Source organism: Muntiacus reevesi, chromosome 2, assembly GCF_963930625.1.
Source record: "Muntiacus reevesi chromosome 2, mMunRee1.1, whole genome shotgun sequence".
Lineage (NCBI taxonomy): Eukaryota > Metazoa > Chordata > Mammalia > Artiodactyla > Cervidae > Muntiacus > Muntiacus reevesi.
Genome location: NC_089250.1, coordinates 50,583,805 through 50,607,616, shown reverse-complemented (window position 1 = coordinate 50,607,616; position 23,812 = coordinate 50,583,805). Strand labels below are relative to the sequence as shown.

The 23,812-nt window shown below is 46.7% G+C and overlaps 1 protein-coding gene across 5 annotated transcripts in view; it reads right to left on the bottom strand.

Moving 5' to 3' along the window:
- Positions 1–7,119: 7,119 nt before the first annotated feature.
- The window catches only part of DNAAF9 (dynein axonemal assembly factor 9), a 173,895-nt gene continuing 157,202 nt past the window's right edge, over positions 7,120–23,812 (bottom strand). For all 5 annotated transcript variants that reach the window (XM_065921521.1, XM_065921522.1, XM_065921523.1 and 2 more), the window contains 7 exons: positions 23,442–23,528; positions 19,343–19,449; positions 18,953–19,027; positions 13,595–13,806; positions 12,375–12,440; positions 11,039–11,132; positions 7,120–10,485 (listed from right to left, as the gene is read on the bottom strand). In XM_065921521.1, coding sequence (XP_065777593.1) covers positions 10,373–10,485; positions 11,039–11,132; positions 12,375–12,440; positions 13,595–13,806; positions 18,953–19,027; positions 19,343–19,449; positions 23,442–23,528 — 754 coding nt within the window. In that variant the 3' untranslated portion in view covers positions 7,120–10,372. The remainder of the gene's footprint in view (positions 10,486–11,038; positions 11,133–12,374; positions 12,441–13,594; positions 13,807–18,952; positions 19,028–19,342; positions 19,450–23,441; positions 23,529–23,812) is intronic.

Below are 23,812 nucleotides of genomic sequence, written 5' to 3'. Positions count from 1 at the left end.
AAGCAAGCAGAAGATGACCCCACCTATCCCAGGGGGCTGCCCTGTGGCCCCCAGGAGTTCCTGGTGCGTTGGGGAAGCCCCATGCATAGATTGGGTGAGGCTGACCTGGTTTCCCCTCCCCAGCGAGGTAAGAGAGCATTAGGAGCAAAGCTATGAGGTGCCCCCCTTGGCAGATGAAGGCCTGGGGGTCAGGATGGCCTTGAGCACTCCCTGCTACTGCAGAAGATGCTGTAGAAGAGATCTACGGCACTCAGACCGCGACTGGCTTGGGGCTGGCCGCATGCTTCTCTGGTTGTGGTGAGCAGCCTAGGCAGAGACTCGAGATCATCCCTACTCTGGGGTACCTTCTCCACTCAGCCATGGGACTTTCTCTAGATGCCGTTTAGCTACACTCCAGCCCACTGCAGTCTCCCGCAGCCCCAGGATTAGGGGATGGAGATTTGAGGGGGGCTGAGGACAGGCAGGCTGATTGTCAGGGAGGAGAGCTCCATGTGGTAGGTGCAGGGACTGGACCCCTGAAAAGCCACTCGTTTTGCCCTCAGCCCCTTTCATCTCAGAATGCCTAGGCTTCTACATCCACTTTCTCCATGTCACCAGCAGCTCCCAAACACCTGGACCTTCCAACCCAGCTGTTCTAGGAAGCAAACCTAGAATGTAGGGGCCACCTCTCATCCCCTCCTGCAGCCTCCTCCCTCATCTGAGACCTCACCACTGAGACCACTGAGGAAATAAGAGCCCCCAGTCAAGATCTCCCCCAGGGGCCTATGGACTGGACTGTCACAGACGCTGACACAGACCGCTTCTGACCCCTTCTCTACCATATCCTCCTGTGCTCTGCCCTTGTGGTTTCCATTCCCCTGGTTGACCTGGAGAGAGCCGCTGGCTCCCGCGCACCCCTGCTGCAAAGCCAGAAGCTGTTTCCTTTAGTCTTCCCAGCCACCACCTGTCCACTGCGGATCAAGTCTCCCTCCTCTCCTCTCCCCTCACCTCTGTGCCCCATTGGGTCCTTACACAGGTAGTTTAGGGACTCGGACATAAACACACACATTCCTTCTCATTCCCATCCTTGAGGTCTCAGACTTTACTGGGCTGTGGACACAACCTTGAGTTCTGAGTTCCACAAGGCGCTTAATGGCTTTCTGACATATTTCAACTGAGTTTTCTCCTTTAGCCACTATAATTTTTTAAAATTTATTTTTGGCTGTGCTGAGTCTTCCTTGCTATGCGGGCTTTTCTCTAGTTGTAGAGAGTGGGGCTACTCTCTAGTTGTGGTGCACAGGCTTCTCATTGTGGTGACTTCTTATTGCGGAGCACAGGCTCTAGGGTGCGTGGGCTTCAATAGTTGTGGCACTGGGCTTACTTGCTCTGTGGCATGTGAGATCTTCTCATATCAGAGATTAAACCAATGTCTCCTGCATTGACAGGCAGATTTTTTACCACTGAGTCACTAGGTAATCCCTTCTCTCCTCACCTCCTTAGACCTAGGAGTGTTGGCCAGCTCTGGATCTTTCCCTGGATCCATGATGCCTGTTACTGAGCTCCTGACTTGAATATGACATAGCCTACTTACCCTCTGTCCCCAACCTGGATGGCAAATTGGGGATTCAAGTGAAATTCAGGCAAAATAGTGTTCCTGAGTCCACTATTCACCACCATCTACCTGGCTGCACTGGACCCGGGAGTCTCCCTACTCATCCACAGATCCATGAGTAAGTTCTGTTAGGTTTACCTTCAAAATAGCTCAGTTCTGCCATTTGCACACCTTCCATCATCTGGCCTCTGACTTGCCCCCACCCACCATCCATTCTCTGCCTCCAGTGGGTTCTCATGGCATTTAGGAAATAAATAAAAGCAAACACTCTGCTATGGCCCAGGGGAGCAGGGGTGTGGGTTAGGGAGTGCTGTACAAGCTGGCACCTGCCTGTTTCCCATCTCATCCCAGACTCCTGCTCTCATTTCAGTTCAGTTGCTCGGTCGTGTTTGACTCTTTGTGACCCCGTGGACTGCAGTACACCAGGCTTCCCTGTCCATCACCAACTCCTGGAGCTTGCTCAAACTCATGTCCATCGAGTCCATCAAGTCGGATGGTGATGCCATCCAGCCATCTCATCCTCTGTCATCCCCTTCTCCTCTCAGGAGGGCACTGTTCCAGCCACATGGCTGCCAACAATTCCTCCAACACAACTGGCCCCTACCTACCTCCAGGCCTGGAGAGTCTGAGTGTCTGGAAGATGTGTTGTGTCCACAGCTCTTATCATGGTTCAGTTCTTCCTTCAGCTCACATCATCTAAAGTTCATTCCTATGTCCTTCCACCACAGATCCTTATGACCTCTAAGTGCAGCACACGCTTCTTTATTCTTCTTACTTTGCTGCCTGGTCCATCTTCCAGGCTAGGCTGGGATATCCTTGAGAGCAATTGTATGGTAATCTTTCATCAGCAAAACACTGGTGTAGTAGATGCTCAATAAATACATGACATATTGAACACATGACCAACACCTGGATCCATATACAGTTCCTGAAAATTTTCAATCCATGAAGCCCCCAGATGACCTCTTTAGCCTTCATCCTCTACTCCCACTCACATTTTCCAGCCAGATATTCCTGACTCCCTCTGCCTCCTTCCTGTAACTTGGACTCTTTAGATGTCACCAAGTCCTTGTTTTTCTACTTCCAGTCTGCCCTGTCCCACCACTCTCAGCTTCCTTGAACCCTTGGCAAGCATGGCTTCCCACACCTAGAGCCTCAGGCTTTCCCTGAAGTCACAAGCCTCTTGGGGCTCCTTGCTGCCCAGGGCAGGCAGCCTTGACCAGCATTCCCAGACCCTCCCAGCCCTTCTCTCAGCTGTGGCTGTACCATCTCCTCGCTGTTCCTGGGAAGAGAGACACTGCTCCCACACTCCAGTGGTGCTGGAGGGGCTGAGGGAGAGACTAGGGCCTCCCTGCTCTCATGGGGGACCTCTCCAGGCCCCTGGGTAGGTGAGAGGAAGACCCTTGGTGCTCAAATAACATGGTTTGATGCCTTTTTCCTCTACTGAGGGAGTTGCCATCTACCTCAGGAAGAGCCAAGTTCCTATAAGGGCAGCCAGGAAGGCAAGGAGCTCTGTGGAGGGCCAGGAGAACCTGTTCCCCTCAGGACAGCATTCCTCTGTGCCCTTGCCACCCCCCCCACCCCCATACTCAAGAGTCAGAATCTAGTGCCATTCAGCAGGCTGTTGAGCAGGAAGGTTCTAGAGCTGCCCCACTACCTTCATGCCTTCTGACCTTGGTTCCAGTTCTGCAGCCCAGCTTCTCAGTCAAAAAACCCGTGGCAGACAGATACCACTAAACACTGACCTACTTCTCCTCATCCTTCTCCAGGGTATCCCTACAGGGGGCCAGGAATTTGTATTCCCAGCAGAGCTGGGCCCAAAATTCCCCACTCTCATCTACCCCCAGGCCCCACTTCACTTGGACCCTATCACCAGCCACCTAAGTCCTTCCAACTGGTGAGTCCAGGCGGCCTGTCACCCTCCTGGCCATCACTGCCCTCCTTAGCCTTTAGGTGTACCCCATGTCCTCCTTATCCATGGTTCTCATTCTCTTTGACCCCCTGTGTCAAGGAGCTGCCCAAGGTTCTGCTTCAAGCTCATCATTCAGGGCTGACACTGCCTGTGGCACCACTTAAGCTGCCTTTCAAGTGACCTACAGTCCCTTGTAGGAAGCGCCTCTAAGGAAGCTGGATGCACAGAAAAGTGAGTGTGGAAGGCACAGGACAAAACCCTTGGGCAAGATGTCCAGCCTCTTTGTGTCTCTGACCCTGTTTACCTATAAGAGGTTGAAATCAAATCTTTTTAATTTTTATTGGAGTGTGGTTGACTTACAAGGCTGTGTTAATTTCTGCTGTACAGAAAAGTGAATCATTTTATGTATATATAGATCCACTCTTTTTCAGATTCCCTTCCTATTATAGGTCATTACAGAGTATTCATGCTTGGTCACGTCTGACTCTGCAACCCTATGACTGAAGCCTGCCGGGCTCCCCTGTTCATGGGATTTCCCAGGCAAGAACACTGGAGTGCATTTCCTTCTCTAGGGGAATCTTCCCTACTCAGGGATCAAATCCGTCTCCTGCATTGGCAGGCAGATACTTATACTACTGAGCCATCTTGGAAGCCCAGATTTTTATTAGTTATCTAGAAACTGCATCTTTTTAGTAGAAAATTCCATGAATTTTTGGTTATCAAACCATCTTTTCTCTTCCTGTTGTCTTTATTTTGCTATTATTTGTACATTCACCCAGGCATGAAATTTCAGAGTAAAGATGTAAAGGTCTTAAAAATTTGAAGCTATGAAGGAAAAAAATTAAACTTCTTTACTGGTATGAGAAAAACAGTAGTAATGGTAGGATGTAAATACAGTTTACTTGGTTAGCTTTTTTTTTTTTCAGATTTATTATTATCAGTTTGACATAAGATTTGTTGACCTCGATACAATTTTTTAACCTAGTCATTTTGGCTCATTAGTTTAGCCATGTAAAGTCCTGGGCAAAACAGGAATAATTTGTGGATAAACAAATTTATTTTTTCTTCAGATTTTTGGAGAAAGAAACAAAAAAGTTTTGGAGTTGTTTCAGAAAGTTGGGTTTTTTTCCACTTTGGCTTTTTCCATTTCTACCTTAAGATCATCCGCTTGGCTCGTCTCATTAGTCATTTCATTTGTCAACCTTTCCTTCAGAATCACTCTCTAGTTGGTCCACTTCTCACCCCACCAATGAGTGGCATTACAGTCTACATGACCTTTCTTCTTCTTCTTTTTTTTTTTTTTGGTCAAATCAATTCCCTGGTCAGAAATTGAGCCTGGGCCATGGCAGTGGAAGTGCAGAATCCTGTCTTTTATTTAGGGGGAAAAAAAAGTATCAAACAGGTTCCCATAGACTACTGGTGTCCCTGGGTATCCAGAGGCAGTACAGAGCCTTTTCTCCATCTTCAGGGGGGGCAAATATCTTAGTGAATAGATGTTTTCAAACGTCTTTTAATTTTAAAAAATGTTGTAAATGTCACAACTTTTAATCAAGATTAAAAGTCACTACACCAATCACCACCACAGCAACAAATAACTGTTTGCTATCACTTGCACTAGAAAAAACTAGCAGAAAGCAAAAAATTTAAAATCAAATAGGTATCTGATTTTAACAGAATAGCTCAGAAATAGCCTGCAGCTGGATATGCATTGCTGATTCAGGGGAGCAAACCCTTCTTTGGGGAATCCAGCTCTCAGATGATGTTGGGGGCCCTCATATACATGCAGTGACCCCTGGCCAGGCCCATCAGTGACTCCTGACCTCTGTGACTGATTCAGGGATGAGAATATGACCCCAGATTTTGGGGTTGCCTCTGGAGAGGGAGGTTGGGTCTTGCCTTAGGGTGTTGAGCCTGTTAGTGGCATAGAGGAAGCTTACTGCCAGCAGAGAAATCACTAAAGATGGAAAGAGGAATCTGATGACATCTGAGACCAGCTGAACTTAAAGCTGGTACTACCCTGGACTCCTCATAGAGCAACCAAGCCATTCCATCATGAACTGGCAGTAGGGTCATAGTGAGATTTTCTTTGTGCTGTTCCCTAGATTATATGAGATTATATGGTAGAAGTGAACACATCAGCATTCCTCTGTGCTCCTCAGAGTGATCTGATTTCAGCGGCTCCACCTTCTGCTCCAAATCACTTTCCACATGTCTGTCCCACCATGACGCCCTGATTCTGGACTCTGGTTTGGTCAGGCATGCCCCTAGTGTTCAGTTCAGTAGCCACCTTCGTCCCTCCTGTGGACCCCTGGTGGGAAGGGCCCCCTTCTCCATCCTCGGACATCTGAGTCCTCCTGGTCCTCAAAAGATCATCCAGCCCTGGAGCTCTTCACCATTTACTCTCTGCCTCTCCTCCCTGACAGTTCTCTGGGGGTAATCCCCACACCCTGGTGGTTTCCGGGAACTGCAAGTACAGGAGCTCCATCAAGGGTCAAGCCCTGTAGGATGGGGCATGGGGGAAAGAGGTGAGTGTGTTGGGAGGCTCTGGTAAGCAGGTTGTGAGGAGGGTGATAACCTGTGGCCAAGAGCCCTCCCCCAATTCTCTTCATCCCTCGCAGGCAGTTTTGTGTTTGGTTTGTACATGACTGATTCATCACATCAAGCCTCCAAACCCAAGACCACCTCCCCAACCTTAATTAGAGGGAGGCTGTGGGTGGAGCCTGCACCCTCCCCCTTAAGCCAGCACCCAGATCCTCCCAGTGGGACACTTCCTTTGTTCAGAGGCCTCTGCACTGAAGGTGGGATAGGAAGCAGGGTCTCTGTGGACATTGGTGGTGACCCCTCCTAGTCAGCCCTTTTCCCCTGAAATGATGGAAGCCCCTTATCCCAACCTGGGTAGATAGAGGATGTGAGTGGGCCCCCAGGCCACAGTGCGCCACCTGCGGCAGGAAGCACGCAGTCGTCTTGCCTTCCCTAAGAGCTCTGGGGGCTCTGCCGGACCTCCCCCTTGGACTATGTGGTTCCAAGGCCCGTCTGGCTGAGGGCGCACCGGGAGGGGTGCTCAGGTCTAACAGGGTAAGGGCAGTGACTCTGCCCCCTGGGCCAACCACTGGGCCCTTCATGCCTTGCTCATTCCCCATTATTAAAGAGGGACTGTGGCCTCCTAGTGGGGCTATGGCCAGAATTAAACTGAGCTACCAGCCTGTGAAGCAATGGTTCTTAATACAGCCTGGTACAGGCCAGGTGCCCTAACGGCCAAGACAAGCCTGAGGGCAGCAGATGTGGTTTCTTAGGGTGAGGTGGGAGAACTTATCTCTGGGGCCCCGGGAGACCCCTGCACCCACAGCTGGCTTCCTGAGCTCCTCCTTGGGATCTGGAACTCTCAGAGAGTACCCACCCCAGGCCAAGGTGGCCTCTTAGGAATTGTATTCGCGGCAGCAGTAGCTCAGAGCTCTGGGGAGGAGAGTCAAGTCCCCAGGACCCCTCCTGCAACAGCCCCAACAGAGGCGTTCCCAGGGAAGCTGCAGGGAGGTCCCCAATCCCAGTTCACCTCCTTAATCCCCAAGAACACTTTGAGACTATAGCAACAGGCAACTACTGGAGGCCCTGCTTGTTCAGTGACAGTTTATTGGTCCTTAGCATTACATCTCAGTTAACAAGGTAAATTCACATACACAACTGCAAGTAAAAACATGAAAATAATATAAAAATAAATTGAAAGCTACTCTTATATATTTACTGAAGTAGTGTAATAAATACTATAAGCAAAAAGCTTCAATCACACAATTGTTTCACTGAAGTTACAGTAGTGTTTGTAAATAGTTTTAAAATTTAAGTTACAAATATTAAAGCACTGAAAAACTAGTATAAAAGTCAATTTTGGCACGTAAGTGAGCTCTTCTGTCATTAGTATTTGACAACCTGGGACAATGAGGAAGCCGTTTCTCACCTACTTTTTGAGGTACAACTATCCATCTAGGTCAGCAACATGGCTGGAATACTTAATAGCTTATAGTCTTTAACTTTTCCCTTTTGAGAAGCCCGAAGAGCAAACCCAGAGCTTATTACTGTGCAAAAGTTTTCAAAATCCTAACAGAATTTAGGAGGGTACTTTTTGTGACCCACAGGGCCTCGCGTCTAGGCCTCAGGTCAGAGCCCCCAAGACTCTGTGGGGCCAGTGCCGCTCCTTGCCAGTGGCCCCTTCATAGGGTGATCCCTTTTCTCCAATATCTGCCTCCTCTTTCCAATCAAAAAAAGAAAAATCCCACATCAAAATGTAAAATAACCTATAACTTCAGCGACTTCAACATTATCACACTCACTCGGGGTGATATAAAACTGAAGCTGCTAATAGGAAAGTTGGCAAAAAGCATTAAGCTCCTGAAGAACTCTGCCTGTCCCTGGGAACCTGATGTCTTTGCTGGATCTCTGGTATCCACTTCTAAGGTCAAAATTTCAAACCCAGTGTCAAGGCCCTTCCTCTAGAGACAGCCTAAGACACCACACCCCCACCTGGAGTGCCCAGAGGAATCAAGTGGATATTAAACTTCACATTAAAAACCCAGAGGCCCCAAAGGTTCCAGAAAGAGCAGTGTGGGGAGGAAGCATCCTCCCAGTCTCAGTTCTCAAAGAGCTCACGCAGCGCGCCATAGCGTGCCTCTTCACCAGGGCACAGCCAGTGTGCCCCAAGGAATGCCCTTTCGCCAGTGTGCCCTTCACACTCCCAAGCAGGCTGAGGAGTGTCTGTGGAAGCCTCAGCCAGTTTTGCCTTTTTGGCTTTGAAACTTAACATTTTGACTTTTTTCAATCACAGTTTCATATTCAAGTTGAGGTAATCACAGTTTCCCCTCTAACAGGAGAGGACTTGGGACAGTGGGGCAAGTTGGTGAGAGAGCATTTCTATGGACAATGGTCAGAAAACAAGACCACCAGGAGGTATAGCCCCACACAGTGTTTAAGACCCACTTTTATGGGTGGGCTTCCGACCCCTCTTTAAAAACTCTTTTGTGTAGCAGCCAGGAAATGGCTCAAGCTCCAAGAAAGAGAGCATTCATTTAAATGTTACAGCAATCTACCTGAGGCAGATGGCCTGTTGTCCCCCCACCCCCAACCTCCCCCAACAAGGCTGCTCAAGTTTGAGTTTTTAAAAAGAGCTCGGTAGAGCTAAAGGAAGCTACAGTAACTCATTGCTTATCTCATCAATTGCACTTAAGATCTTGGTTATTGATTCTGAAGCAGAGGAAGGCCTACTGTGGACCCCAGCTTCTGGCCAGCTAGAAGTGAAGGGCTCCTAGACTGGGGCTCCATATGTGGGCCCTTGTCACCAGCAGCTTTGGAGCTGGGACTGGAGCACATGGGTCTTTTCAGAAGCCTTTTTCATGCAAGAGTTCTTATTAAATGGTATTTGGAGTACTGTTCATTTGGCTTCAAATGCAAATTTTCTTCCAACATTAAGTACATTTTACTAGCAAGCCTTTAACAACTGCTTTACTACTTGCATGCAGGCCTCTGTGTGACAGATCACATGTGCTCCGTCATTTTTCTCTCTCCTCTGTGCCAGGGCCCTTTCTCAAAAACCCCTCTACATTACTAAAAACTTTGCTGGTTTTGCCTATGTGCTCCTTTCTAAGGCATGCAAAAAAAAAATTGTGAAATTCAGAAAGCATTTACAATCTAGGCAGCTGAGGCGCTGAAGTCCTAACAGACATCTCATCAGTGACCTCTCTCTTCCCTGTACTAATTCTGGAGGTCAGGCATGGGATACACTTGAAATTCCCCTCTGCTTTTTAGTCCCGCTGGGAAAAAAGCTACTAGAAGGAATTCTAACTTCGATATTGGAAGGTTCTGAAATTCCTGGTTCTCAGAAGCCAAGCTAGTCCAAGGCCAGCAATGATGCTTGGGGACATGAGTTGCCTAAAGGTTGGTCTGAAAACCAGGCTTTCCCTGGCAAGACTGAGGGGATGTATGGGTGCCAGAGACTGAATGAATGCCCTTCAACTGAAGATGTCCCATAAGTGATCAGAACCCTGGGCCTAAGACTATGAAGTTGAAGGACAGTGCCCTTAAGAGTGAGGCAAAACACTGCCAGCAAGGCCTGAGCAGCAGTTTTTCTCATCCCAGAATTATTAGGCAAACCAGACTGATGACATGAGCGGAGCTCAAAACCAATCCCAAGGCGGACTGCTTGTGTCAATTCAAAAGCCACACTTTTGGAAAGGAACAAGTCTTTCTCCTCAGTTTAGTCCATAAGGGAAATTCCCTCATTTTAGAAGAAACTGTTGACCTCAGTCCAAGCAGCTGGCTCTGATGGTTGGGATTGGCCAGGGCTTGTGCTGCTTCCTCCAGGACTGGGCACAGGGTTAACAGGGACCGAACCTTCAATGGAAGGGGCCGAACCAGGGGGGCAGGCATTCCACTGGGGAGAAAGGCTCTCCTGGGGCAGTGTCTGAAGCCTGAGGCCTGTGGTGGCCTGGCCTCCCCAGCCATGACCACAGTTTGGGCAGCCAGGATTCTTTGTGTATCAACAGCTACTCTGTGCAATCCAAATGCTTCTCCCCACGCTCACACAGTGCTGTGACAGCCCAAAGGAAATACTGTTATCAGAGACCCAGAGGCCCTGGACTGCCAGCTGCAAACCAAGGGAAGCGTCTGTCTGCTCATCCTCCATGAGGACCCCCACCCTCACCCCGCTGCCAAATCAATGGTGCAGGCGATGCTCTTCAGCGCTGTATAGAGAATAAAGACAACATGCACTCAAGCAGCACACAAAGGCCAAGGAGAACAAAGACAGCCCTCTAGGGAGAGGCCTTTGGAAGAGCTGAAGTTAAGACACCCTGCTTTTAAATGTCCATCTCCAAGATCTTCTTCCTCTAGGGCTTCTGCTCAAAGAGGTCGTGATACTCCTGCTGCTCCAGCTCACGGTTATACTTCTCAATTTCCCGGTTGGCTTCTTCCACGTAGTCATTCATGAACTGGTCCATGACTGGCACCTCATTAAGGAAGAAAGCCCTGAGCCTGGGGGCCAAGGGAGCTGCCAGGCCAGAGGAATCTGTACAGGCTGAGTGACTGCTCAACCTGTACAGAAGGTACCTGACTGGCTTTTTTTATATATGGCAGCACCACAGCTACAAAGAACAGGACAGTGTGACAGAGGCTGACACAGGGCCCTTCATGAGCTCCTAGGAATGAGCCCTTCAGCTTTCACTAGCACACAGCAGCACCCCATCCACCTTTTTCACAGATTAACTATTGTAATCAGACACAGTCTCCAGCTCATCCCTGATGACCACAGGATGTTACCACAGCTGCATTTAAATTACAACCCACGAGTAACCTCAGCCATCACTGAATGAAGGAGAAATGTAATTTTAATGACTGTAAGAGGACAAAATGAAAAGTCAGCCTCTGTGACTTGCTGTGTATTCCCAAACCCACCCTGCACCAGAGGCTGGGCTGTGATGGCTCTAGCAGACACCCTCTTTACAGCTAGGCTTTCACACCCCCCACAGCCTCTCTGCCTCAGATTCCAAGGATACGTGGGTGAAAATCAGTCTTGTCACCAAAGAAGTTGACAAACTGGGTGCCATTATAAAAGTAGCCTGCAGGTAGGGGGTCCAGGTGGCGTTTCACCTGTAGGAAGAGAGTCCTGTTAGAATTAAGCTGACCATTTTCTATAATTCACTCATTCATTAAAAATAAAAACAGGGACTTCCCTGGCAGTCCAGTGGTTAAGACTCTGCGCTGCCACAGTGAGGGGTACAGGTTCGATCCCTGGTTGAGGAATGAAGATCCCACATGCCACAGGGCAACTAAACCCACACATCACAACGAGAAGCTTGTGCACCTCAACAAAAAGCCCATGAGACCCAGTGCAGGCAAAAAAAAGATATGCTAGGGAATTAACACCATCACACCATCCCCACAGCAGCCATCAAACAATGAGTGAAGGAGGTTCTCCCACCTCTCAGGGAGGAACTCTGGAATTCCTAATGGGATTAAGCCCCAGATGCCCCCAGTGGTACTGGTTTGACAATACACCTTTCTCTTCTCCCTCTTACTTTCCCACTTTCCTATTGGTAGCTTACAGAATCACTTCCCAAATTAACTACCTTCACTCAAATCCTTGTTTAAGGTCTACATCTGGGGAAACAACACTGCTTGCCTTCTGAGGTGCCCTTGGTCTCCTCACCAGGAACATGCAGAGTTGCCCAGCTGTTAGAATTAAGAGGTCTTTCTCAAGTCCACAGCAAGGGCTCCTGGACGTCCAGAGTCCTGCCTGCCTGCCTGCCCATCACTGGGACTGGTGACACAGCTCATATAGACAACCTGGACTCTCTGGCCCTTTTGGCCTTTGCCCCCAAGCCATCAGAAAAAGGCTTCAGTGTGGATGCAGACTGGGGCAGAGTCTCAGAGTCAGCCTGGAGTCTGAGCGGGTTCCTCAAGGGGCCTTTTGCTGGGCCTCAGGATTCCACAACCTGCCCATGAGCAACTTCAGGATCTAGACAGTTTTTACCTGGGCACTTGCTGGTTTATATCTAGGACAGAGGAAAGGCAGGGGGCAGCTATTCTGCAGCTGCTTGAACAGGATGATAAAACAGAGCTCCATGTCACCCGTTCCTCCCACAGGCACTGGGTTCTCCTCAATCTCATGGCCACATCAACACCAGAGGTCACCTGCCCTTCTCGCTGAGGCTGCAAGGCCAGCTAAGCTGAGGTTTCTCTTTACCCAGCTTCCCTCTGCAGCCTGAGAGAAGTGGGACCTCCAGCATGCCCCAGTAACAGCCACCTCACTCAGGAATCCTAAAGGACAGGGCTGTGCAGAACCGCCTTGGGACACTGAGGGGACTTAGGCCTCCGAGATGGAATACTCACATGAATGTTCCTGATCTCCTGCTGGGTCAGCATCCCCCTGGTCTTCAGGGCTTTCCTCTGAGGCTTCTGTGCAGAGAAGTAATGGGAGTTAGGTCCCAACAGAGCTGATGGAGTACATGGAAGGGCTAGGGTCAGAGCTCTGGGGTTGGTTACATGACTGAGATGCCAGTAGAGGGGGAAGCACAAGCGCCGTCATGGCCTGGATGTAATACCCTGCCTGTCTGCCCCTGGAGAGCATCACTTTCCCCCCAGAGTCCTACATGCCAGGGGGGAACAACTGGCAGAATCAGACTGATGCTTTTGTAAATAGGTATGTTTCTGCCTCTTTGAAGATTCTCAATCCTAAATCCCACCAGTGACAGACATGTAGACAAAAGGACTGGAGGTCTTATAGTCCAATACCATTTAAGAGTTTTTCCCAGTGACTAAACAACAACAGCCACTGAGTCTGAGAAAGACACAGTCTGCAGGCAGTCATCTCCCCTTAGTATAAAAGACAGGTCGCAACCTGGCATGTACAGTAGACCTGGGCTGCAGCCAACTCTATTTCCAGAGTTCTAGGATAAGCTAAACCTCAGACTGTGCACTGAGGCTTAGCACCCAAAGCTTGCAGCATATTAGATGACTTTAACTCCAGTTTGGATTTTTTTCTTTGTAGTACTGGACTAATGATGCCTGTGCGTATCTACAGGCAAGCCTCCCCTTCCCCGTACCTCTCTCTGGGGCTTCTGCTGTCTATGCTTGGAGTCTTGGTTTGCAAAGGGCTCTAAGCATATCTTTTTGTATCTCCATTCTAGAGAGAGAACCAAAGTACAGTAGATGCTGGGCTCAGAACACAGGAGAGGCTATGAACTAGGTTCAGCTAAGAAGACATTTTGAGTTTAGTACACTAAGCTCATCCAGGGTCCATACAAAACAGCTAGGTTTCACCTAGGTCCTGGTTAAGCCACCTAATAACTCTAGTCTGCCATGGGAAGTAGGAATGGAAATGGCTTAGAAAACCTGGGCTCACAGGATAGTCAGCAAAACAATTCTGCCTAGAGTTTGCCTCAGGGGCTCCCTCCCACTCTGAGAGTCCCTGAAAATGCTGGCTGAACCTGGGACAGGAGAACCAGTGGTGAGAGAGCAGGGAGGGTGGAGGGACTTCTGCCTCAGGGCCAGCAGCAACCCTGAAGTGTCTGGTCATACTGGTACCAGATCTGTCTGGGCTTCAAAATCACCTGCTTAGCAGACTGCCGCAGCCAGTCCTTGACACTTTCTTCCTTCAGAGAGCAGCCTATGAACACGAGGTAGCATTCCTGCTGCCCGCTGCTGCTTTGAGGTGAGGTTCTGGAGTTGGAGTCAGGGGGTGGTGTGGGTCCCTCCAAAACTGGCATGATACTCAAGGAGTTGGCCAGAGTGTTGTGGCAGACCTCCATCATCCTCTCAGAGTCTGCAAGGAGAACACTTTAGTCCCGAAACCCTGCCCCTAGAGGTTAAGGTTACACTAAGACTGTGGTAGTGCAGCTGGGTTGGGAACAGATTCTCAAGACATGCAGGAGGGAGAACTGATATGACTGGCAGCAAATCAGAAAGGATGAAGTAAGAAAGGGAGGAACAATGTAAGTTTCTAGCTCAGCTGATTGGGTGATCAGGTGGACACCATTAACCCAGAAGGGGATTACAAGAGGAAGAAAAAGTTTGCAGGCGGGAGAAGAGAATGACTCTGCATCTGTGGTATTTGAAAGACTGTGGGACCCTGAATGGGAGCCACCTTCATAGTCATTAGAAGGGGATGGCTCAGGTCACTCCTGTGGAAGAGATCGTTGAGAAGCAAGGAAAGCCCCCCTGGCAGAGGTCAAGGGGGTGGGTTTCAGCCAAGGCCTGAGAGGCCAAGAGGGCATGCTCAACAGTACAAGCGCCACAGGAGGGTCACATGGTGAAAGGAAAGAGGTGACTGGGTTTATAGGCCGAGGAGCTGGGAGCTAAGATCTCCTGGAGACACAAGAAAAGGGTAATGGTCCCCAAAAAGGCATGATAAGAACTCTAAAACAAAGAGAGGTTTACCTTGAACAAGAAAGGGGTCAACAGTTGGTCTAAATAAGGAAGAAAAGGAGACAATGATAGGCAGAGGGAAGATGAAGGCATGAAGACCACTGAGGCAGGTTGGGAGCTGCCTGTTGAAGCCTGAGCGAAGAGGGCTTGAGTAAGGGGCTTAGAGAGAGGGGCCAAAGTTTCTGATTCAATAACATAAACTAAACCAAAGGTTAAGGACCAGGAGAGATTCTTTCATACAGACTCTGTCACCTAATTTTCCTATCTGAACTCAGATGATTCCATGCTTACAACTCTCAGGGGCTCCTGTTGCAGACATTCCTGGTTGCCTACCCAGCATCCTCTTCCTCCAATATGAATTTCCCATGGTCAACGTCAACTTGATCTTGGCCAATGACAGAAGTCTGCTGAGGAATTGATAGAGCCACCCACAGGAACAGCCAGCCTCTTCCGTCAGCTGGATGTTCTGTCTGGATGTGACACCTAGCCTGCAGCACTATCTGGCAACCATAAGGGGTGAAAACCCAAGGAAAAGCTGACACTAAGAATGGAAGCACACAAAAGTCATATATTACCGGGGTCTTCGGTGGTCTTGCTACACTGCCAGACCTCTTGATTTCTTGCTATGTAGCTAACACCTGCTAGTTGAGCAGGAGTTTTCTGTTATAACTACCAAAGATGCTATAACCAGACACACTCCCTTACATCCTCCCCTAGGCCCCAGCCACAGTAAACTTTTTTTGGTTCCTGAAATATGCCCTTTTTGCCTCAGATCCACAGATTTTTTCTCTGGAGCATTCTCATAATTTCCAATGTGGAATTGACTAGCTCCTTGTTTTGACAACTTCCCTGAACCCCAGTCCAGGACTGACTGACTTCAGGTTGCAAGGGCTCCAGTGGTCAAAGGCTGTTAAACAGGTCTGGTGAAGGGGAGGAGAAGCAAAGTGGAAGGCTTGAAGACTCTGGCAGAAACAGATCCACAGCCAGAGAGCTCAGCGTTGGGGTAGCTCCTGGTGACATGGCTATGAGGAAGCCATGGATGGCTCAAGAGGGGTGGGGTGTTAAAGTCTCCAGAACAAGAAAGTCAAGGAGCTGTGAGGAGAGGCCCTGAGCAGGTGCATTGCAGGGGCAGGAAAACAGATCCTCCACTGCAGAGCAGAAGGGCCTGAAGAAAGACTGGGACCCTGAATGAAAGGGAAGACTGGAGGAGCCTGATGGTGTAAGACCCAGAGGGGAGGGTTTTTTTTTTTTTTTTTGAGAGAGTCTAAGAGGCATCTTGATTGATCATTGCCTTGTCATGGTGATTGGGCTTGTGTAACTCAGTGAAGCTATAAACCATGCCGTGCAGGGCCACCCAAGATGGACGGGTCATAGTGGAGAGTTCCAACAAAATGTGGTCCACTGGAGGAGAAAATGGCAAACCACTCCAATATTCCTGCTTCAAGAACCCCATGAACAATATGAAAAGGCAAAAAGGTATGACACTGGATGATGAGGTCCCCAGGTCAGAAGGTGTCCAACATGCTACTACTGGGGAAGAGTGGAAGGCAATTCCTAGTATCTCCAGAAAGAATGAAGTGGCTGGGTCAAATGGAAAACATGCTCAGTTGTGGATATGTCTCGCGGTGAAAGTAAAGTCCAATGCTAATAAAGAATAGCATCATGTAGGAACCTGGAATGTCAGATCCATGAATCAAGGTAAATTGGACATGGTCAAGCAGGAGATGGCAAGAGTGAGCATTGACATCTTAGGAATCAGTGAACTAAAATGAATGGGAATGGGTCAATTTAATTCAAATGACCTTATATCTATTATAGTCTGTGGGCAAGAATCCCTTAGAAAAAATAAATAGGGGATTCCCTGGTGGTCGAGTGGTTAAGACTCTGAGTTCCCAATGGAGGGAGCATGGGTTCGATCCCTGGTTGGGGAACTAAGATCCCACATGCTGTGTGTCCAATAAAAAAATAAAACAATTTAAAAAAAAAAGAAAGAAAAAATAAATAGCCCTCATAGTCAACAAGAGTCCGAAATGCAGTACTTGGGTGCAATCTCAAAAACAACAGAATGATCTCGGTTCATTTCCAAGGAAAACCATTCAACATCACAAGTACAAGTCTATGTACAACATATGTACAAGTTATGTACAACACCACATAAACAAGTCTATGCCCAAACCACTGAGAGCAAAGAAGCTGAAGTTGGCCGGTTAGATGACCTACAGCACATTGAAGAATTAACACCAAAAAAAGATGTCCTTTTCATCCTAGGGGATTGGAACACAATAGTAGGAAGTCAAGAAATACCTGGAATAACAGGGAAGTTTGGCCTTGGAGTAAAAAATGAAGCAGGGAAAAGGCTAATAGAGTTTTGTCAAGAGAACAAGCTGGTCATAGCAAACCTTTTCCAATAACCTCCACACAAGGAGATGACTCCACACATGGATATCACCAGACAGTCAACACTGAAATCAGACTGAGATATTCTTTGCAGCCAAAGATGAAGAAGCTCTACAGAGTCAGCAAAACAAGACCTGGAGCTGACTGTGGCTCAGATCATCAGCTCCTTATTGCAAAATTCAGGCTAAATTGAACAAAGTAGTGAAAAACCACTAGGCAATTTAGCTATGACATAAATCAAATCCCTTATGACTATACAGTGGAAGTGACAAATAGATTCAAGGGATTAGAACTGACAGAGTGCCTGAAGAACTATGGACACAGGTTTGTTACAATGTATATGAGGCAATGACCAAAATTACTCCAAAGAAAAAGAAATGCTAGAAGGCAAAGTGGTTGTCTGAGGAGGCTTTACAAATAACTGAGGAAAGAAGAGAAGTAAAAGGCAAGAGAGAAAGGGAAAGATATACCAACTGAATGCAGAGTTTCAGAGAATACCAGGGGAGATAAGGCCTTCTTAAATGAACAATGCAAAGAAACAGAGGAAAACAACAGAATGGGAAAAATTAGAGATCTCTTCAAGAAAACTGGAGATATCAAGGGAACATTTCATGCAAGAATGGTCATGACAAAGGAAAGAAACAGTAAGGACCTGACAGAAGCAGAAGAGATTAAGAAAAGGTGGCAAGAATACACAGAAGAACTATATAAAAAAATGACCTGGATAACCATGATGGTGTGGTCACTCACCTAGAGTTGAATATCATGGAGTATGAGGTCAAATGGGCTGTAGGAAGCATTACTACGAACAAAGTTAGAAAAGGAGACAGAATTCCAGCTGAGCTATTTAAAATTCTAAAATCTGATGCTTTTAAAGCACCATACTCAATATGTCAGCAAATCTGGAAAAGTGAGCTGTGGCCACAGGATTGGAAAAGGTCATTCCAATCTCAAAAAAGGGCAATGCCAAAGAATGTTCAAACCACCATACAACTGCTCTCATTTCACATGCTAGCAAGGTTATGCTCAAAATCTTTCAAGCTAAGCTTCAGCAGTATGTGAACCGAGCACATTCAGATATACAAGCTGGGTTTCGAAGAGACAGGAACCAGAGATCAAACTGCCAACATTTGTTGGATCATGGAAAAGTAAGGGAGTTCTACTTCACTGACTATGGAATTCTGCTTCACTGACTATGCTAAAGCCTCTGTGTGGTTCACAACAAACTGGAAAATTCTTACAGAGATGAAGACCACCTTACCTGTATCCTGAGAAACCTGTATGTGGGTCAAGAAGCAACAGGTACCTCCAATTAAAATAAATAAATTAAAAAAAAAAAGCAGCAACAGGTAGAACTAGACATGAAACAACGGACTGGTTCACAATTGGGAAAGGAGTACATCAAGGCTGTATAGTGTCACCCTGCTTATTTAACTTATATGCAGAGTAAATCATGCAAAATGCCAGGCTGGATGAATCATAAGTGGGAAAGATTGCTAGGAGAAATATCAACAAGCTCAGATATGCAGATGATACCACTCTAATAGCAGAAAGTGAAGAGGAACTAAAGAGCCTCTTGATGAAGGTGAAAGAACAGAGTGAAAAGGCTGGCTTGAAACTCAACATTAAAAAAACTAAGACCATAGCATCCAGTCCCATCACTTCATGGCAAATAGAAGGGGAAAAAATGGAAGGAGTGATAGACTCTTTGAGAGTACCATAGACCACAAGGAGATCAAATCAGTTAATCCTAAAGAAATCAACCCTGAATATTCACTGGAAGGACTGATGCTGAAGCAGAAGCTCCAATACTTTGGCCACCTGATACAAAGAGCTGACTCACTGGAAAAGACCCTGATGCTGGGAAAGATTGAAGGCAAAGGAGAAGGTGGGGCAGAGGAAGAGATGGTTAGTGTCATTAGCTGAATGGACATGAATCTGAACAAACTCCAGGAGATAATGGAGGACAGAGGAGCATAGCAGGCTATAGTCCATGAAATCAAAAAGAGTCAGACACAATTTAGCAACTGAACAACAACAACAAGAGGCATCAGTGGTCTGCTAAGCATCAGCAGAGGCTATGATATCACACCACGAGATGTGATCACTCCACAGTGCAGAGGTCCCAAATCCAAACCTGCAGTTACCTGAGAACTTCACTTTGCCCAGGATGTGGTAGATGTTTCCAGAGAATGGACTCGGCTTGATGGAGGACTGAATTGCTGGTGGAGGAATAGGATAGGGTTGTTACTTATCTGGGGGCAGAGGCCAAGGCCAGGGCAGCACAGCTGGGAGGGTTAGACACTAGGAAGGCGCCTCCTCTAGGGTTCACAGGTACTCACACCAGTTCCTCCCCCAGTGGCTCTGCCACTGTACCCAGGGGATGGGACACCTGGGTCCTCAAATTCCTCTGCTTCCTTTCAGACCCAAATGGTGAGAAGAGAAAGCACACTGGAAATCAAAATGGTGCCAGAAAGTGGGGACAACCCTGGGGCACTCTTTTACCGGTGCTGGGACATGTTCCAGTCAAGGCTTACCTTTACACTTGGCCACAAAGCGAGTCTTCTCCAAGGGACGACCAAACCATACACAGATCTGAACCATCAATGGAAAGACTGATCCAGCATCAAATTTACCTTCATACCTTAAAAGGTTTAAAAAATTATAAATATAAGTAATTGGGGCTTTGAGTGTTATTACATACTACATTTGATAGAACTGTGTGTTATCATATTTGAATTCTCCTATACTCATATTCCATTTTGTGTACAAAACACCTATTTGAAAGCATTTATGTCTCTTTCATCTTGAGATTGGAAAGCATGTTTGCCCCTTCCGAGAAGGAAGAGCGGACTAGCAATTTCTTCAAGTCAAAGACCTCTTCTATTTTTGAAGCTTGCAAGTATCCCAGCTGGGATTAGGGGTCCCTCCTTGTATCCTTTGGCCCTTACTCAGGATCCCCTCCCACTTTCTTCTGGGCTCCCACTATGCCAATTCCAGATGAGCTATTTCAAATCCTAAAGGATGATGCTATGAAAGTGTTGCACTCAATATGCCAGCAAATATGAAAAATTCAGCAGTGGCCACAGGACTAGAAAAGGTCAGTTTTCATCCCAATTCCAAAGAACAGCAATGCCAAAGAATGCTCAAACTACCACACAGTTGCACTCATTTCACATGCTAGCAAAGTAATGCTCAAAATTCTCCAAGCGAGGCTTCAACAGTACATGAACTGAGAACTTCCAGATATTCAAGCTGGAAGGCAGAGGAACCAGAAATCAAATAGCCAATATCCACTGGTTCATATAAAAAGCAAGAGAACTCCAGAAACACAACTACTACTGCTTCATTGACTATGGTAAAGCTATTGACTGTGTGGATCACAACAAACTGTGCAAATTCTTAGAGATGGGAATATCAGACAGACCACCTTACCTGCCTCTTGCAAAACCTGTACACAGGTCAAAAAGCAACAGTTACAGCCAGACATTGAACAACAGACTAGTTCAAAATTGGGAAAGGAGTACATCAAGGCTGAATATTGTCACCCTGCTTATTTAACTTATATGCAGAGTACATCATGAGATACACACACTGGATGAAGCACAAGCTGGAATCAAGATTGCCAGGAGAAATATCAATAACCTCAGATATGCAGACGACACCACCCTTGTGGCAGAAAGCAAAGAGGGACGAAAGAGCCTCTTGATGAAGGTGAAAGAGTAGGGTGAAAAAGCTGGCTTAAAACTCAACATTCAAAAAACTAAGATCATGGCATTCAGTCTCATCACTTCATGGCAAATAGATGGGTTAACAATGGAAACAGTGAGAGACGTTATTTTCTTGGGCTCCAAAATCACTGCAGATGGTGACTGCAGCCACAAAATTAAAAGACGATTGCTCACTCCTTGGAAGAAAAGCTATGATAAATCTAGACTGCGTATTAAAAAGCAAAGACATTACTTTGCCAACAAAGGTCCGTCTGGTCAAAGCTATGCTTTTTCCAGTAGTCATGTATGCATATGAGAGTTGGACCATAAAGAACGCTGAGCATTGAAGAACTGATGCTTTTAAGCTGTGGTGTTGCAGAAGACTCTTGAGAGACCCTTGGACAGAAAGGAGATCAAACCAGTCAATCCTAAAGGAAATAAATCCTGAATATTCATCATAAGGATTGATGCTGAAGCTGAAGTTCCAGTACTTTGGCCACCTGATGCGAAGAGCCGACTCATTGGAAAAGACCCTGATGCTGGGAAAGATTGAAGGTAGGACAGGAAGGGGATGACAGAGGATGCAATGGTTGGATGGTATCACTGACTCAATGGACATGAGTTTGATCTAGCTCCAGGAGATGGTGAAGGACAGGGAAGCCTGGCGTGCTGCAGTCCATGGGGTCACAAAGAGTTGGACACGACTGAGTGACTGAACAATGACAATAACACCTATTCTTTAAAATCTAAACAAGCTTCCCAAATACTATGTTAACTCTTTGTCACATTTGATGCAAACACTTTCTTACATTCTATTGTATTTTCTGATTAGTCTTCTTTGTTTCAAAATTGCACTGCAGTTTTGAATTTTATACTGTTGAAAGTAGCTCACTTTTTGTTATTTCTTTAAAGCAAGGTGGTGGCATAACAATTTTCCAAGACTGTTCTCTGGAGACCATGGGCTTCTCGGGCTTCTATGTTCAGAATTGCATCCTTAGGAGAATTTGGAGGGGCCAAGGGAAGAGTACAAGGTTTCCTTCCAGACTAGGAACAAGCTGCTCTGCCAGGGGAGGTAGGTGTGGGGTCAATGACTACAGTGGGATGTGAGAGGGGAATGGCTGAGACTCTGCACATCACAAAGCTGAGTACATCCTAAAGCTAATAAAGCCTGTTCACTCTGAGGTCATGGCCCTCATCCAAGGAGAGAGGGGAGTTATGTGCAGGGATGAGCAGGAGTCTGATGATGGTGATCTTGATAAAAGAGTAATTTATCTGATTCCTTGGAGAAGGGCATGGCAGCCCACTCCAGTGTTCTTGCCGGAGAATTCCATGGACAGAGAAACCTGGTGGGTTACAGTCCACCAGGGGTCGCAAAGACTTGGACACGACTGAGTGACTAACACACACACACAAGTGTGCATGCTCCCTGAGGCACCAGGTAGAGATGGCAGAAGTCTCAGGACTAAGCCCAGAGGCCTAGTTTTGGCAGCACAAAGGTCAGTAGCTACAGCCACTGTAGAGAAGCGTTTCACCCCAGAAGCTCCATCTTTTTTTTTTTTTTTTTGCTAAGATATTACTGCCTTGTTTAGGTATAAGGAATGATCCACTTACCCACTATTTAATTATGATGTGACTCAAATCAGAGGTTCCTTCTAAGAATAAGCATGAAAATTTTCAATTTTACATATCGACCTGCGTTTTAAAATAGAATAGTACTGGTTGTACTATTCTATTTTAAAAAATAGTACTCATAGCTGAGGGGTAAGGATAATAAAGAGGTGGCTGAGAGAAGTGAGTAAGGATAATAGAGATGATTCAGACCAACATGAGGGATCGATTTTGGCTTGCCTTGAACCTTCAGCATAGCAAGCCTAGTTATCCTTCCCACACAGGGACAAGTGCAGCATGGCAGAGAAGAGCACAGTCTCCGCTGTACAGCAGAGAATAACACAGCTTGGTAAATCTACTATACTTAAAAAAAAGAAAAAGAGTACAGGCTCTGAGAGCCACACAACCTGAGTTTGAAACCCAACTCTTTGATTTACTAGCTGTGTGACTTTGGACAAGACATTTAACTCCTGGCTGCCTCAGTTACCTTGTCTCTAAAATGAAGAAACTAATGAAATCCACTTTGGGGCCTGGTTTGAGGATTAATGAGATAACACAGACTGAACTCTTAAGAGTGGCACTGTGAACAGAACTTTCTGTGATGAAGGAAACATTCTGGATCTGTACTGTCCCACAGGAGCTAGTTAAGCAGGTGAATAGGGTCTTGTGTGACTAAAGACTAAATTCTAAATTTTACCTCATTTGTATTAATATATATTTAATTTTATTAAGTAGCCAAATGTGGCCAGTGGCTGCTATACTGGAGAACAAAGTCTTAGAACAATGTGTAGCACAGAGTGAGTGCTCAAGTGATGCTGGAAATATGACGACAGTGCACTTCACACTCTCTTTTCTCCTCTGCTCCCCTGAATCCGGAGGACAGGTTTAGGCTGGGAGGCCACCTGCAGAGAAGAGAACATCCTCTGGGCCACAATAGCAGGCAATCTATCTGTCAGATGGGAACCCCAGAGGACTGACTATTCTCAGGAGTGACTCTTTCACTCAGAAGGGTCATAACTCCTTGGTTCCATGCCAGCCACCTCACTCTTACCAGAGGTTAGAGGCAACAAAGGACATCACTGTGCTTAGTACTCACAAGATGACTCCTTAAGTCTCAACATTCAGCATGGGTCTCAATTTGAGACCGAGATGTGGATCACTGGGATTCTAATAAGGCCAGGAGCTACCGGGACTTCAGGCCACTGCAGCTGCCATTGTCACCCTCCCAGAGCACATCTGGTATTTTCACTTTTTCTCTTCTGTAAATAATCATTGAGTTTACAAAAAATCTTAGCTATTTTTCAGTGATAATACTTGCCAGCCAGGGTACATTAAATATCGAGATCGTAGCATCTGAGGACTTGAAAAACTATTCTCTGAGAGAATCAGTTCAATGTCTTCATTCCTTTAAAAACATACAGAAAACCCAGGTTAGTCAGAACTATCAAACTTAACCTGCACATTTTCCTTCCCTTCCACACCCCTGTATACACACACAAGTACATACATATACACTTTTTTTCTGTTATTTTACCCTTATATACTTTAATATGCATCTCTAGAAACAAGCAGATTTTCACTAATTCTCACCTAAGGAATTTAATATGGAGGACCAGCAGCCTTGGTATCTCCTGGGAGCTTGCTAGAAATGCAGGATCTCTAGACTACTCCAGACCTACTAAATCAGAA